The sequence below is a fragment of the Zophobas morio genome, unplaced genomic scaffold (genome assembly GCF_036711695.1).
Source record: "Zophobas morio isolate AGI-343-1 ecotype UQ-CSIRO unplaced genomic scaffold, CSIRO_AGI_Zmor_V1 ptg000024l, whole genome shotgun sequence".
Classification (NCBI taxonomy): Eukaryota; Metazoa; Arthropoda; class Insecta; order Coleoptera; family Tenebrionidae; genus Zophobas; species Zophobas morio.
Window position 1 is genome coordinate 2,959,907 of NW_026972129.1, and position 18,427 is coordinate 2,978,333.

The 18,427-nt window shown below is 34.0% G+C and overlaps 1 protein-coding gene across 1 annotated transcript in view; it reads right to left on the minus strand.

Annotated features, from left to right (window-relative positions):
• The window catches only part of LOC135134837 (acetyl-coenzyme A synthetase), a 47,551-nt gene extending 29,685 nt beyond the window's left edge, over positions 1-17,866 (minus strand). Inside the window, exon 1 of the mRNA XM_064063677.1 lies at positions 17,487-17,866. Coding sequence (XP_063919747.1) covers positions 17,487-17,797 — 311 coding nt within the window. The 5' untranslated portion in view covers positions 17,798-17,866. The remainder of the gene's footprint in view (positions 1-17,486) is intronic.
• Between the last annotated feature and the right edge of the window lie 561 nt (positions 17,867-18,427).

Below are 18,427 nucleotides of genomic sequence, written 5' to 3' on the forward strand. Positions count from 1 at the left end.
TCGTGAGCGAGGGGTGACATTCCCTTCACATTCGTCAAAAACCATGTACACATCAGCATTCTCCTTAACTGCGAACATTTGAAAACTTTGACAATTTTTGAAACGTTAAACATTTTTAACTGCTTATTCGATATACGCTGATTTGTACGTTACTTTATTTCAGCTAAACATTGATGTCAAATAGAACTTTATCAAATTATTATTACAAAAACAACGCAACCATAATTTTGTACACTCCAACTGAAACGGTAATTAAACATGGTCATGGGCGAGAGATATATTAACTAACAGTTATTTTTGTCTTAAGTGCGCAAAATCAAGTTTTTTTTTAATCGCAAACGAAATACAAACAACATTTTTTCTGCAACTGCAAAATACAATTTGAATTCCCAGTTTTATTAAAAATGTAAAAGGGAGCAACTATGAGTAGGCTTGCTTTCATTGTTACTAAGGAGATAGATCACGATCCACAAGCTTGGCAATTTTATTATTATTATTATTATTATTTTATCATTGTCAAGTGCAATTTTCACAAAGTCCAGCGAAAGCGAACAAGAGCGTCCGTGTACCCCGTCAAATGTGTACGAGACGGCAAGTACCGCCATTCACAACTTACTACCTGAAAAATCCAAGAAACAATGTGAAATCGCCTATAAAAACTTTAAAGAGTGATGCTTAAAAAAAAGTGAAGAAAACCTCAGAAAACGTTCTTATAGCTTATTTGGAAGCCAGGTCCCAAAGCACAAAATCCTCAACATTGTAGTCACATTATTCGATGTTAAAAACCACAATTAATATTAATGAAAACATCAATATTACGCGATATTCAAAATTAGCGCCTTTTCTCAAGAAGAAGTCGGTTGGATATCGAGCAAAAAAAGTCGAAAGTTCTCACAAGAGATGAAGCAGACGACGAAAATGATCTACTGATCAAGGTAATTTAAATTTATTGCTTGCATGATCATAAATAATCCCGGTAATTGTAGAAGTAGCGCTAAGAGTTCATAGATTTTAAGGCTCTATTAATGGAATACAATTGCGTAGCGCTTTAAATCTAGTTTTGCATGTTTTTAGTTATGTAAGTTTATTTTCATGTTTTATTTTGCCGTTCTTCATTTACATATTTACCCAATTATTATTTTGATATGCTTGTAATTCTTTCTTTCAATATACAGGGTTAGTCACGAGAGAATTAAGGTACTTCTGAATTTTTAACATTTTTTTTCATCGTTGACTCGCCTCTAGGCCCCCATTCGATCGACGACATACAGTCAGATCAATCTGGGCTATACTGAAGCCGTAAATGCTCTACCAATGTTGTTCGCCGCTAATGTGCATGTGTTAATTCGCCATCTCTGCGGCCCCTAGAGCCTCTTCGAAGTGCAAATCTGCAACCTCTGGACTTCTTCGGCCATCCATTTACAAAAAAGCCGTAGCATCCCCCCAAAATGCCCAACATTCTCAACAGATTAGTAGTTAAATTATTTACTTACTTGTTTGAGTTTGTGTTGTAACCTTTGAATAAAATTCCGTAAAAAGAATTTTTAGAAATAATTTTCTCGTGATTAATCGGTTGCAAAAGATTAAGAGGCACACTGACAAATTTATTAGCGGCGCCGGAGGAGATTTCCGACTGGCTGCGGTACCACCATGGACACTCACGTAACCTCTTTTTCCACAATTATCAAAATGAGATTGCCAAACTCAAAGCAATCATGGATTAAGCATTTTATTTTAAATTCAGTTAGTATCAAATGGTACATGGTATTTTGGGTTGCGTAATAGTTATTTACGTGGCAAGCTTAGTAAATTAGCCTTTATGGGCGAGCCGGAATGTTTGCAGGGCGAGCGACGTAGGAGCGAGCTCTGTAATCCGGTGAGCCCCAGTAAAGGCTAGTTGCAAGCGAGCCGCGTACAACGTTTTACTTCCTCTTGCTGAAAATCCTGAAAATTAACAACTTTGGCATCTCTAGAAATTTTACTTGAAATTACAGTCATAGAAATTATAGTCATTTTCCATAGTTTGCTCCGGTAACTATGGAAAATTGAATTGTTTGAAAATAACGCGACTGTCAATTTGTAAATTCAATTAATAATTTAAATAGTTTAATTTTGTTCCTGAGCTCTGTTAATTGTGGAATTCGATGAAGATGAAGAGTATGAAGGTGATTTTAACGTTAGTATTAGCACAGTATTAGTGAGATTAAGAAAAAGGCCGACGCAGCGAATGTGTGTTTGATTCCGGTGCTGTCATGACAACGTTTTACAGGCACGGTGCCTGTAAAGCTGCCACGGTAACGCTTTACAGGCAGGGTGCGTGTAAAGGCTAATTTACCGAGTTAGTTCAGACGACAGTAAACGAGCTTTAACAAGACAAGAGGAAGTAAAAATAATTTTCAGAAGTAATTCTCTCGTGACTAACCCTGTATGTATCAAAATGTTAGAGACGTTTAATTATTACCTCTTCCCCTACATGCAGTTTAGCTCCTTCATTTCCAAGGAAATGGGCTTACACCCAAATAAATCATTTTGCTGCCAGGAGCAATCCAATATTTAACCGTAAAAAAATCTAGTACTTCGCGCTTCGAAACCGTCAAAAAATGTCAAGTTTTTTTGACAGTTGTAGAAGAAATTTTTATTACTAGTTATTGTGATAAAAGAATGTCTTATTTAGTTAAAATCATTATAAGTATACCAAATTGTGAGAAGGATTTTTTTTACTATTTTTCCCAGTTGATAACGATTGTTAAGAGCGCGGAAAGTTAATCCGACATTTTTCAGACACCCGGTATATGTATGTGGATTATTGGAAATATAAGAAAATTTTTAAACCAATGCAATGCAATGGTAAGACAACATGTGATTCAATAGGATCTATCGTAAAAAAAATAGTATCTCGTAAAATCGGGGACAGACAAGCTTACGCGACAAATTGATGAAAAAGCTGCGTTATCAGTTATCATATTCTACGATACATGAAACGGTAAGAGTACCTACACGAAGCTAGGCATTCGTCAAAATAGCCGTAATGGCGCTTTCTTTAACTACCTACTGCTCAGAAAATAAAAATATTTAGTTAGATTAACATTGTCTAACATGCAACCACAATAACGGCTGACATTGACGAATAATGATTTTTTGTTTACGGTTCCTAATTTTCTACTGTCTTGCATGTACCTAGAAAGAATAATAAATATAAGTACAATATAAAATAAATGGTTAGATCAATTTTGAATAAATCCTTGGTTCTTGTCATGCATGCACGGTTGTTTAAGCAATTACTTGTAATAATGTTGACAAAAAACCTACTATTTAAATATTTAAACAAAAAACTTTTTGATTTAAGTTTCAAGGATGAAATGCTATTATCATCGTAAGTTAGTACATGTAATCATTAAAATAATAAGTCCAAAATCACGATGTAAATAATTATAATTGCTAATTTATGTTAAAAAGTAGACGAACTATGGACATTCTTATTTCATTTTTAAAACACATACAATGGTTGCTAAATATTCATAACGAGACAAGAAAAATCTATATCTACAGCAAATTTTAAATTCCGCACAAATTCTGCACGATTTTGTGTATGATAAGATTGATAAGATAGAGTTGTGTATAGTCTTTGTCATTTCTATTGAAACACCACCTGCTGATTTTGGCTAAGATTTAGCAATTGCTAACAGTTTTCGGTTAATTGACAACGGCTTTTAAAGAAAGGGCAAAGACTATATTAAATAAACTCGTTCGAATTGTACCCTAATAAAATTTTATGACGGATAATGACGTGGACAAGTACCTACCGGTACCTTTACAATTGAAGAAAGATTTACAAGCGAAAAAGGCTCGTGTCTGCTGTAAAGTAACCAGGTTTCGTTTGCGTAAAATAAAATTTTACAATGTCATTACGAAGGCTGTTCACTCACTGAGTATCCAACCGGCTTGACACGCGTCGTTTGATTTGATTTTTTGAAAAGCAAGATTTGTGCATTAAATTTACTATGTTGCGCCATAAGTTTTTGCATTTTGTGCATTATATTAAGTACAAATTGGAATAATAAAATTATTGTTTTGGGCAATGATTTTCTGTACTGCGTGCATACAAAATTAACAAAAACAAAAGATATTCATAGCAAAAAAGTAGCCAAACAAATTAAAAGTTTTGAAAAAATTAACAAAAAAATTAAATAATTAAAATAAGCATTCTTTCATCAAAAAACTCAATTACTAAACATTATTAATTTATTGAATAATAATTAATGCTTTTTTGGCTTTAGAAGGGCGGATTCCTTCCCTGCTGAACTGCCGCGAAATGAAGCACATGACACGTCTTTTAAAGAGTGGGTGTGTAATGCCCACTTTACTGTGAACTAATGCATATTTTAGTAATTTACGGAACATTTGAAATGCTCGTTTATTTTTTCTCAAATACAAATTGATTTATTAAAGAAACAGTTATTTTAACGAATGAGCAAATTTAATTAAATAATTCTAAATTGCATTATTTATTGCGCAAAAATAGAAAAAATAATATGCCATTATTTTATTTATTGCCCTTTCAGTTTTACAAATGTTGAAATAGTTTCTTTTGTGCGGAAATGTTTTTAATAATGCTGTGACTTATTTCACATTTCATTAAAACTAGTGCGCATTTAAATTGTTCTCGATTAATTAAAATGTATACGGGGCTTCTATAAATGATTATAGGGTGGAAGTAGATAATGGAAGCGTGCTGCCTATCACGTTATGCCCAATGACGCACGACAAATACCACACACATCTGTATAACCGGTTGCATAAATGCTTTATAACTCATGTCATTAAAAAGTAAAACTTACAATAAAAACAAAGTTATTGTGGTTAAACATCACAGTAAATGTTGAAAATGTTCACCATTTTGTTCACACATGTTCGATCTCTTTTTCTTATTTTCAAAAATGTTTTGTAACATTCTTTCGTCATGTTTTGAATTGCATGTCCCATTGCGGTAATAAGACATAATAATGAAAATGTCTTGTTTAACAGAATAAACCATTTTCACGGTCTTCACTTCCTAGCATAAAAACAAAATTTTCGTACGTAAGCACAAAGAGCCTTAAAAATGACTGTTTTGTTATTTTGAACTTGGATCAACAAGAATTACTGTAATTCACACTTAAAAAACGTTAGAACAATAAAATCGATGACTTCAAATGACACGTTACAAGTGGCATCAATGACAAATAAGAACTGTCATAATAAAGCATAATTTCAGCGAAGCGAGATTTTTGTAATCCATGACCAACTACGCCCTTAGAACCGTTTGTAAAAACCCTGTCTAAAAAAACATACAGTACATACAGTTTAATAGTAATTATAGCGGGTGACTGCCAAAAAATCTTGGATTCTGTACGTTGCTTATTTTTTACCCAATTTGAATAAAGGATACACCAAATAAAATCGTTATATGTAGAAACACTGTAGTATGAGTCCAGTTGATATTTTTTTATGGCTGTTTTCGACAGAATATGACAATATTGACAATCATATATTTTTTAATTGATCTTATAAAGAGTTTTTTTCTGAATACATTTAAAAAATCGTAACAATAATAATAATAATTAAAATTATCATTTTCTTTAATTTTTTTTTTAATATCAAAGAAAATATCACGATGGGTCGAGATTTTATTGAACTTTTTTTAATTTTTTACTTCCCGAGCGTAAGCAAAGGAAGTATTGTAATCGAGTCCGTCGGCCGACTCTCTACTTTTACATTTTCTCGATCTTTCATGACCCCTAGAAGACGAAGAAATAGGTCTCCCGTTTCCGTCTGTCTGTCCGTCTGTCCGTTTGTCCGTCTGTCCGTCTGTCTGGTGTCCCGGATTTTTATTATACAGATAATCTCCGAAAGTACTGGGCCGATTGTTGTCAAATTTTGTATTTATATTAGGTATTTGTCTAATCATCCCCACCACTAATATGATGACATCACTTCAAAATTATAGATAGTAATTGGGTTTTAAATTGTATCAAATAACATAGTCTTACACATGTAGTTTATGACTCCGAATTGAGATTTTACCCGAAACGTCCAGATTTTTGGAAAAAAAAACAAAATTAGGAAACAACATTTTGACATTTAATTTGGAATCTACAAAACCGAATGCTTTGAAATCTTGCAGATGGTTTGCAGTTATGATAAGCATGATAAAATTTTAATCACAATATATTTACTTATCCCCTCTAAAAAATTGATGACGTCAGCTCAAAAGTTTGCCGAATAATCCTATCTAAATTGTACAAAATATGATGAGTCACTTCTTGTAATTTATCATTCCATTCATATTTTTTGGATTTGCATATACAGGGTGACAGAAAATTTAATGTATGCGCAAATTTATTTTATTGATTTAATCAGGAACTACAAATCCGAATGCTTTAAAATCTTGGAAATGTTTTAAATTTATCATAAGCATGGTAAATTTTTGATCAAAATATATTTTCTCATCCCTCCTAAAAAATGGATGACGCCACCCCAAAATTTTGCTGAATAAATCCTATCTAAATTATACAAAATATGATGAGTCTCTTCTTGTAATTTATCATTCTATTAATATTTTTTGGATTCGGATATACAGGGTGACTCAAGAAATTTAATGAATGCGCAAATTTATTTTATTGATTTAATCAGGAACTACAAAACCGAATGCTTTGAAATCTAATGCGAAAAAAAAACATAATAGGCATGTAGTCGTCACGTTTCCGACAGCGAGTGAAGTACTGTTTAAACTCTTTAAACCAATTTTTTTTATATCAAAGAAAATGTCACAATAGGTAGAGATTTTATTGAAATTTTTCGACATTACCATCAACGGTGATTTTTTTAAAGTAGGTATTTGCCCTACATGTCACAAAAAAGGTAGTAAAATGTCGCACACTCAGTCTAGCAATATTAAATAATGTTTTCTACTTTGCGTTTTTACTAAGTCTATTACGATACGTAATCGCGTGTCGTAATAAATACACTAGGTGCTATAATAATTTCACTAAACGTAGTGAAATTAATTTTTTTACTGTTGTCATTACGGAGAAGCTAGGTGCTAGCTGTTATAACTGTCTATTATCTTTCGCAAAGCAGAAAAAATACTGTATGATACTCGTTTATAAGACATTTTGCCGCACTTACTCCTTTAGGGTACGACGAGCGCAGCAAGGCCCTAAAACCGTGCGTGCGACAAAATGTCTTATAAAACTCGTATCATAACGTAAAGTATTCCAAAAGCTATAAGGTTATATGACCATCATAAAAGTAGTTGACCGCAAATAAATACCCCCTTTGTGTGGTTCGCACTAAGCTTACCGGTTGGCAATGAATCGTCTTCTAAACATTTCTTGCTCACTGGCCTTAACAGGTCGGAACCCTTTGCGGCTGCGGGTAAAAGTAGTAGGTGGTTAGATATTTAATGAAAGCCGCCCCTGAACAAAACGACAGCAGCCGGTCGAGCTGCAGTGGACCCGTTATTTACGACCTTAAAATCTTTTCTATTGTAAACAACTTAACTTCGACACAATGGGATAATTTTATGATGACCATATAACCTTATTGCTTTTGGAGTACTTTACTATTGTTTATGCACCAACTACAATCTATTTTATTATGTAACAAATTATACAAAAAAGCATGCTGGAAACAACTCGTCTACATTTTAAAGAATTAAATCTTTTGCATAATAAGAGTGACTAGCCTCTTTCGGGGTACGTTCCATCCTCTCCAAAACATAAAAATTTTAAGAATATTCGCTATACTGTTTTGACATAACTTATATGAGTGTGATATATTGGAGACCATATTGGCACGAATAATAAAAGCTTTACAATTTCTGTAGACGAAGCCAAAAATATATGATTGGCAAGGGTCAGCTTATCACCAGATCTTTAAACATGCTGGAACGATTTACGCCAAAGTTACCCATAGTGTAATTAATAGAAGATATGATTTTTTTTCCTGATGTAAGTCATAATCATAACAAAACATTTTAATTTGTTAAGTGATAATCTGTTTATTTTATATTGTAACGAAGCGAATTTTCACGGGCCAAAAACCGGGACGCCTACCGAGAGAGCTGGGGGTAAATCCGCGATCCCTGGGCCGACGCGACGGAAGAAGGGGATTGCTTCTTGAAGTCTTCGGGGAAGAAGAGCTGTCTTGCCTATGCTGTGGCTGATTTTGAAAAAAGTTTTTGAGTGTGAGTTTTTTTTGAAGTCCCGAGCCCTTTGAAAAACGTCCACCGTAAGTACCGTTTGGATTTTCTGTTTGTCTGCGTACCGGTTTTGAATCGCAGCCTCCGAACGAAAACCCCTACCGCCGTCATCGGTTTTTTTGTCGTTACCGTGAAAAGTCGAAACCGTCGATTTCCCATTTTAAGGTCGCCGCCCCCAGTTCCAGGAGGAGCCCGTCCTGAAGGAAGTCGCCATCCAGGAGGGAACGATCGTGTGGGACGTTTTATTCTTATTGGTTTTGTTTATTTAATTTATTCTGTTATTTTTAAGACTCACCACTGACCCGGAAATGACCGGCATTCAGGCAAGACTTCTATCATTACGGGTACTAAGACCAAGTAATAATATGCATTGATTAGATTAACAGAACAACTTTCGAGATTCTAGAATTACAGCATACAAATTAGTCTGCTATTATTCTCTAATCTCATCCCATCCCCAAAAGTCTAGCGTAACTACCGACCATTTATCCGCGCATCACTTGGAAAGTGACCTACACTACTCTGACCTACTGGTGCTAATCTAATGTGACTGAGATGATCAGACTGTTCAAGAAACTTACGAACAATATGACATGTTCCTAACAAAACAGCTTTTTGAATTTTGATAATTATTGAATCATTCAAATGCAAAGACTTTAAATTCTCAACTAAGCTATTTGGAACTACACCTAAATTAATTATTTTTGTAATTATTTAAATTGCTTTTATCCGCAAGATTTATTATTTTAACCGTGTAGTTGGTGGCAGGAAATAAACCTGATTTATTGTAAAATATTTCTTTCCGATTTATGTTATTTTCTTGCTTTCCGCGGGCGCTCACCACCTGAAGATCCGTGTCTCTCGCTTGAGAGCAACCCCAATGCTCTCTCCCCCGAAAAGGGAGCTAGCGCCGCTTCTGACTGAAGGCACCACCGCCGGTGGCGTGAAACCGTATAAGACTAGGTCGGCCAGATGTGTTTCTTTTTCAGCGTCACTAGTCGGCTCAAGGCTTGGCACCGAGGCACGCCGCCCCCACGCGTTATCGGTGAAATTCCAGACCAGCACCGTATAATAAATAATATATATAATATTTACGTTCACACGTCCCTTTATTTTATACGTAATGGTAAAAATTAAAAAGTTTAAAGCAAATTATTATCGCTGATTTCAGAGAGGAAGTAGGTTTGAGCCTTTCATTTCAAAACAAATGAACAAATAATTTGTTGGCATTTTTAAGCATATGTGACTTCACTTTAACTGTAAAGGCGGCCACACACACAGAGGGAAGAGTCAAGACTTGAATGTACGTGCCAGGGGGTACAGTTAAAACTGCAAGTGTGTGGGGAAAAATGTGGCATGTGGAGTCAAGTCTGTTGCAAACAAAATTGGCTTGATTTTAAGCGTGCACAGTTATAACTGCGCGGGGAAAACTCAGTGTGTGGACACAAGGCGCCGCACGCTTGAGTTTAAATACGGTTGCCTCGTTTAGAGAGTACGGGTTTAATAACTTACGACAAGCGTGCACACTTTTGATTGCACAGTCCTCCCTCTCTGTGTGTGGCCGCCTTAACGAACAAAAATCGAATTTGTACCAGCCCCGTAGCTACGGGGGGGGGGCAAGATGGGGCTGAGCCCCCCCCTAGCAGTTGTGGTTGCCCCCCCTGGAACACTTACACATTATAAATTTCAAATTAGTAATACAATTCCATTATAATGCCGATTGCTGAAGCATATTTACTAGCCCCACCCGCCCACCCTTTTTTTCTTACAGGGTTTGTTATTTGGCAATATATACGAATTTTTTGATGCAGTACAGCTGTTTGTAAATCTACATTCTAGCAATGACGCATCAAAGATTGGTAAACTTGGTTTTTCTGCCTTTTGAAAAGTACCGTACCAATTCTTTGGACTTGGACAGGTTTTTACGAAAATTTAATAACGGAAAAAACGACGTTTACAATTATTTTAATGAAAAAATAAAGCAGTTATCTGAGTGTATTATTGAAATATATACATATTTACATGAAGCCCCCTCTGTCGACAAACTTGCCCCCCCTGAATAAGTTTTCAAGCTACGGGGCTGATTTGTACTCATCTCGAAATGAGGGAAGAAGCATGGTGTAGTTTCCCCAGTTCTAATTCGGTTTTATGATGAGTAAAAGTTAGCTTTCTTAACAATAGATTACTACTGCCGGTGATGGAACAGTCATAAATAAGGATTTAAACACTGTATAATGGTAACGGCATTGTTAAATCTTTTTTTACGACTATCTATTGTTAAGGAAGTTAACTTTTACACAATGGGGTACTATCATAAAACCCAATTAGAACTGGGGAAACTATACAAGAAGACATGGTATGCTACTCCGGTGGATGAATTTTCGTCTGCTTTGCGCACCAGCCACGTGACGTTACATTGCCTTGAAAACCGAGCTTAAAAGCCTCTTCTGACAACTGCGAAAGCTGTCAAATGTCAATTTATGGGTGATATATGAGGTTATAACGGAGGTTGAGATTCGGTTCAATTTTTAATCATGGGTTGACTTATCTTCGAAGGTGCTAAGTTGAAATCAGATGCTAAAAACATGTGTTCACAAATTTAGCATCGTTGGCTGATAGTGATAAAACGGAGATGCAACAAGCAAGAATTTCAAGTTGGCGATCATTACATCTACATGACATCACAAAAAATTCGCAATGACATACCATGTCGCAGATAATCTCCTACCCGAAAAATCTAAAGATTTTTATATGGAATGTAGGCAACCCAAAATACGAAATTTATTATTTACTTGTAGAGAAATTTAATTTTACAATTCGGAAGCAGGCTGTATAATGATACGTTCTCAAGCTAGTGGTGAAAAAATAATTTTAATGATAAAACTTAAAATCTCACTAAGATAAATTATGACTTTTGTCGAGCAGGATCTAATGAAGTTTTAACTTTTTAGTTTTCATTATGAGACTAAAACCTAAAATACTGTTTTATTCCGAAAATAATAGCTAAGTCTGCCTCTTAATAATATAATAAAAGATAATCTCTAAAATTACCGAAACCTATTACTTTGAAACCTCAGTATATAACGATAAGATTATCGTGAACATGTTAAGACACTAAACGAAATTCATTCAATCTAATTTTGTTACGTTATATATTGTTTGGTTATCTTCACTTAAGGCTTCCTGTTGAAAATTTAATAAAAATAATCTCTATAATTATTGCAACCTAATACTTTAAAATTTTGAGTATAGATAAGATGGCAAACGAAGTTCATCCACTCCAATTTTGTTATGTTATATTGTTTTGTAACCTTCACTTATTATGAGTAGATCACGGCGAAACATATATCTTTCATGTGACGGCCCAGCATACTCTGCGTCGTGCTAATAATTAGGTTGCGCTAAGCATTCGAGAACCTAATGTTTCGGCTGCTTCGATTCAAGCTTCACTGTATGCTTGTTGATTTTACAAGTTGATACTCAGCTGATTTGTCATATTCAGATTCTCTTTTAGTAAGTATTAGTTTTGGAAATTTAAGCATTTAAGCATTTAATTCTGGTTTTTTCAATTTGGATTTTCACAGTGCATGTTTCTTAGTAACCTTAATATCTTTTTAATTCAGTAGCAGGCATGCTATTTTGACTAAATTTTCAATCAATTTTATATCAAAAACTAGAAAACTTTTATTACATTTTTTTAATGTCATCTGTACTTGTCGATACCAATTTCCGATCTTTTTTGTCCGCGCATTTCAAAAACACCCTGTATAGATGTCAGCCGACCGCTTCAATGCTGATCGATCTCAAGCGAGAACAGGGAAACGCATTTAACCCTATTATTATTACCCACTCTGCTTATTTATTAGCCAACGTTTTAGAAGCATCAACAGGAAATGTTGTTACATTTAAATATAATAACAATATAAAAAACATTTTAAAAAATTCGTCGACGATTATTTCGTCAGAACTTCCCTCGCCTATAAAATATAGTACATCAAATGCAACTGTTCCGAAAAATTAAAAGATTTGATTTTGTAAATTTTATTTTTATGACAACCATTATAAGTTAAAATAAAGATCTGTATGTAATGTTTAAGCAAAGGTAAAGAAACGTGCTACGCGTTTGTTTCAGGTGAGTCTGCCATGTGTAGTAGCAGACGTGCGACTGAACTGAAAATCATTTATAAGTATACTATCCTCAAACATATTTGGCGTTTATGACTTCACACCAATTTGACTCCCATTATAATTCAATAGGCCGTCACAACCGGATGTCTTAAACCCGCTCACCGATACCTACCTGAAAAGACCTTTTCGACGTGCCAGGGACGGTCGAGACGCGAAGGACCGGACTCAGAGTAATTTTGTTTGTTAAAATTTTCAAATTTCAAAATTTCCTTACAGAACATGATTTATACTTTGAAGAAAATTACACAAAGACACAATTATTAGAAGTGTTACACACTCGAAAATTTGAGAAACAATATAAAATAGATGCTATGGCGCGAGATCGTGGATTTAGGGTGATTAGACTTCCGCCGTACCATTGTATATTTAACCCCATCGAACTAATCTGGTCGCAAATGAAAAATAATATAAAAAGGAATAATACGGCACCAAAATTTAGTAGTGCAACAACTGACATAATTAGGGAAGAAGCTTCCAAAATAACTGCCGAAATGTGGGCCAATTGTGTACGACATTCCACAAAAGAAGAAGACCAGTACAGGGCACGGTTGATAACACCGTTAATTATTAATTTAGAAGAGTCGAGTGATGATGACAGTGACTATTTCGATCAATAAATAAGCAGTAGTAGTTAATAAGTAAATAGTTGTGCTGTAATAAAAAATGATTGAGTACAAAGTTACTTTGTTTTTACTTAAAATAAAAAACTCGAAAGGCGCAGTTGTCGGTTAATGCAAAACTCAGTCCTGCCCTGTGCTTTTACCAGAAAAGGTCTTTTCAGGTAGGTATCGGTGAGCGGGTTTAAGACATCCGGTTGTGACGGCCTTAGAAACAGACACTCTACCACGTTCTCTATTTGTAAAGAACGAAGTGATTTAAACAATAAAAAAATGAGTAATAATACACAAAATCTAGGAATATTCGTAAACCGCAAGTACAGTGGGATATTATTTCATACAAAATCGCTGATATTAATTGCGCAATATAATGAGCGGACGTCATCAAATTGTTGTTAGAGCCGATTATCCAAATTTTGGTCAGCGTTTTAGCATCTACATGATACTCCTAATACATATATAAAATTTGACAACAATCGGTCCATTAGTTTCGGAGATTATCTGTCTAACAAATATCCGGACACACGGCAGACAGGCAGGGAGATAGACACGGGAGACCTATTTCTTCGTAGGGGTCATAAAAGTCCGAGAAAACGCAAAAGCAGAGAGTCGGTCGACGGACTCGATTACAATACTTCCTTGGCTTAACGCTTGGAAAGTAAAAATTTACCACTCGAAAACAATCTTCCAAAGCTTTAAAAGTTCAACATACAAATACATATTTAAGAGTATAAGAGTGTTCCTACGATATCCACGTGGTAAACGAGAGAAAAATGTAGAAGCATACTAATTGAGGATACTTCCGAAGGTAGTGAAGTTAAAAATAACTTAATATATTCCATTTGTTACCTACATTTGATTCAGATTTGTTCGGATTTCTTTTAACTGTTTCTCCTCGAGCATTGGTATTGTAACAGGATCCATTCGGCGAACGGCTAATTTCATGCCGTGTGACGTTCGTAATCTCTGCTCTACAGCAGAGGTATTAAGGATCATTTAATTCAGTTACGTCAGTTAAGGAACTGGACAAACATTTATTTCCATTTATCGGAACCTAAATAAAAATATATCAAACAGAAATAATGTTTTAACACTCAATGAAGTTAATAAGTTTGTTGCAAGTCTCGGAACATAAACATGACTAATTGACCACTCTTCCACTTTGCGGAATATAAACGAAATCATTAAGACTTTTAAATACAAAATGTATATAAAAATTACAAAGTAAAAAAACATTAGTGCAATGTATCTACTTCAGAAATTAGCTTTTCAAATCTAAGCTCTATATTTGATACCCACACAATGATACCATTTTTACGGTCGAGACGATTTTAACCTTTTTTTAATGGCAGTTAAAGACAAAAAACTGAACTTGCATAAATATGATGGTGCAAATTGAATGAAATTTTGACAACTTCGTTCGCGAGTTGGGGGTATTTTTGCATTCTTTTGGTCCAAAAATGATTTAGGTTGAGAGAAAAAAAATATTTCACCTTTCTATCACTTGATATTTCACTAGGTTGTTCCTTCATATTGTGGGAATCTCAGCATGTTGAAATAATAAGGAATTCAGTATCCATCTATAATAATTTAATTTATCACAACTATTCAGTAGCGGTTCGCTCATAGAGTTAATTAATACCAAACAAAAACTGTTGCTTTTCTTATCGATTTTCCCACGCAATACTGCGAAATTATTATTTTCAAAAATTTTACTAAAACTAGCCCACCACTAACTATTTTCTTCTAAGTGAAACCAACACTAGTATGAAATGCTACGATCCCTATAATAATGGCAGCATTTACCAGCTACTACGTTTGTATTTCGATGGTATACTTAGCAAATTTTCTCGGGTGTCCCAACATTTAAATGTCAGCAAAAATGGCACATTTTTATTTAGGTGACAATTTTTGCGCTCTAAGAAAATTTATTAATTTGCAAAATACCTCACTCTCTGCTAAAATAGATGCCCATGCAAAATTTGCATTTAGTCCAGACGAATTGAATGATATCAAAAATATATACCGGATTTTTTTGAGAAATTGTCTGTGTCCCAATATTTAGTTGTTAGGGCTCGTATTTCTTCTTTAAAAAATCAGATGTTCTCATAACTAACCAGCAACAGTTGTATTTTTGCTGTCATGGCTAACACGTTAGAGCACAACTGTTCTTGGCTCAGAGTTCCTGCAGAAGTGGTGTTAACGTTGATCGCAAATTCCGTTATTCCCTGCAGGGTTGTATGAAGGAATTTCAAAACGAATTTTCAAATGTTGTTATCGACTACATCGCGTTTACTAAAACTTTACACAGGGCGGTGAAGCTCTTCTCATAAACTGGTAGTTTTGTACGAAATTAAGAGTGCAGTAACTTAATATTTCTGTTGGAACAACCCATACATTTTGTTAGTAAGAATTTGGAACTTTATCTATACCATATTACAGCGGTACAAGTATTGTTGCCAGTCCATTATTATTATTCACGACGATTAGAATTTTGCAAGCGATTTGTGAATATGAATCTCAACAGAGAATTGTCACAGAAGATAATTTTTACTGATGATGTATGGTTTCACATAAATGTACATATAAATTCACAAAGTACGAGGATTTGGAACCATGAAAATTCACATAAATGTATTTAACAGTCCTTGCAGCCTGCAAAAATTCATGTCTGAACTTCAGTTACTCACAGATATTTTTTAAAAGTAAACCATGAGGAAAATTATTTGTGTATCAAGGTCATAAACAAGAACTTTTTCGGCCGATCTGAAGTTTGAGGCCAAGGTCTACAAGATGAGGCCGAAAAAGTTCTCTTTGGCCAAAGTACTCGCAACGTTTTTTAAGCCACCATACAAAAAAAAATAATTGGTTATGCAACAGTTTTGCACAAGAATTTTGGTATCAGAAAATGAAACATTTTCTGTATCATTATGCAGGTACGATGGCATTCATGTGTTCAACTGTAGTAATTTTGTACAGTGTTTAATAAAAACTGAAATTTGGATTGACTTTTCTTGCAACTGCAAATTTGAATGAGCATTTTCATTATAGTCCTAGAACTACTGAAAACGATTATGGTCCTAGTACTTTAATATTCGTTGTTATGATATCGAAGTTGGCATTCATAAGGGTGTCATCATAACATGGTAGCAGATGAAAAAATAAATAAACTTCCAATGTTCATTCCTATTCAAAACGAGTAGGTACCGCATTTTAATCATTATAATAAGTAATAAGTATATAAATGCTATGCTCTGTTTTGTGTGCCTACAGCTCGGATTATGATTATGAATGATATCGATATCACTATCACTACAGTCTGAATCACGTCTCAATATCGATGCCGTCGACGCCAGCGCAGACCATCCTAGACATGGTTATATGAACCAGCAGTTGGGAAAGTTTGGTCAAATTCTACGACCTTGATTTTGCAGGAAGACAACCGCAGTATTCTGCACGACACATTAATGTGGGCAAGATGTCTTAAAACGTTCAAGCAAAACGTGTAGGTATTCAGCATCTGAATAATATAAAAAAAAACTAAAAACGAAAACAGTAGATTCTTTAATACACATCTCACTGTTCCTATTATTCCAAAATTTTTCAGTGTTGGTAGAATTTTATTATACTTTTACATAATAGTCATAATTACTGGAAATTAACCTTTCCTAACTAGTCGATATATATATATAATTATATGTATTACGTATTAATGAACTCACGGGGGAACTGTGTAAACGACATCGATACATCGTATGATCAGTAGATTACAAAAAACTGTGAAATTAGAGTATTATTCCTACCGTTAATAATAATAATAATAAGTGATTTAGTTTAAAGATTAAATTAATATTTAACATTGTATATTCATGTAAAAAATTCTAAGTTCAATTTAAGGCAATAGGTAAAGTTGGTAAAGCATTTTTACGACTGCATTTCACTATGACAATGTAGTTAATTAACATTTTAAATGATTTGCGAACTAGTTTGTAGAACCTACTAGACACAACAAGTTCATTAATATTGTTACAATCGAATTTAAAATGATGACACAACTTATTCATTAATCATAAAACTAAAAACAATAAATAAATTTATATTCAAATAGTTACGTATACATACGTACATCATAAAGAGGCAATTATTTTATTAAACTGCGCATGGCGCGCATTAGATTTTCATTATGAAATATTAAATTAATTGTTTAATTAATGTGTTTCATTAGGTTATCACTAAACAAATGTGTGTTTCCACAGTTGATCCTCCAACAGCAAACAATAGATATTCACAAATTTTGTCCACGACCTCCATTCACAAATTTTGTCCACGACCTCCCACAAAATAAAATCAATATCAGTAGCAGACTTTACGTCGCCTTCGTTTTGCCCTCAATACAAATTTACCTTACATTTTGAGCACAAATTATGAAAAAAACTTACCAATAAAATGCCACTCGATCTCCATAACCATTTTTAACATTTCTATCCAATAAATTATAAGCAATATTCGTAGTAGCTCCGTCTAACCACTTTGTATATATAGGTCCCTTCCTAATATCAAAATTATATCTGAAGAATGAATTAATGTCTATTGGAGTTTCCCAATAGAACTGCCTTGCAATATCACCCCAAAATTCCTCAGGATTATCTATCGACTGTTGATACATCTCTTGATATTGTGCAAAAGACGAAACATGAGCGTTTTTAGAAATTGCGGGGTTAGGCAGATAAACAGACTTTTCCGATGGCATTATGAAAATTTTTTAAATACACATAAACCACCCACCGTTGCCAAACCTCGGTAGCAACTGAACTCCAAGCACTAGAGCAGCGGCAACCAATATGCTCAAAGGTGAGTATGTACGTTTGCGCACTTCCCGCAATAAAGTGTAAATTTTTTAGTTATATCATTCGGTGCTTGAGCAGTGATCACCCATTTAGTGAATGCAAATTTTAAAAGACAATCATGTGCAATTTTCGTGTTATAAAATGTCGACATACAATGTATGATAATAAAAACGTGTTATTAAAAAAATATTTAACTTGGTCTAACTACTTGAAGAATTAATTTTTTAATTTAATCTTTTAAACTACGCCCTGTGTTCACTTCTGACAACTACTTTATTGATAATAATAATAATAATAATAATAATAATATAATTTATTGTCCAACAGAACAAATATTCCACTTACTGGACAATTTCCAATAAAACAAAATAAAAATAAAAGAAAACAAAAATAGTAATATATACCAAAAAATAAAAATAAAAATCACGTTTAGCATACCAAATAAAAAGAAAAGTAAAGTAAAGTAAATTACATTCAATAAATAAACTATCAATTATAGAGATAGTACAATAGAAAAACAAACAAAATATGTA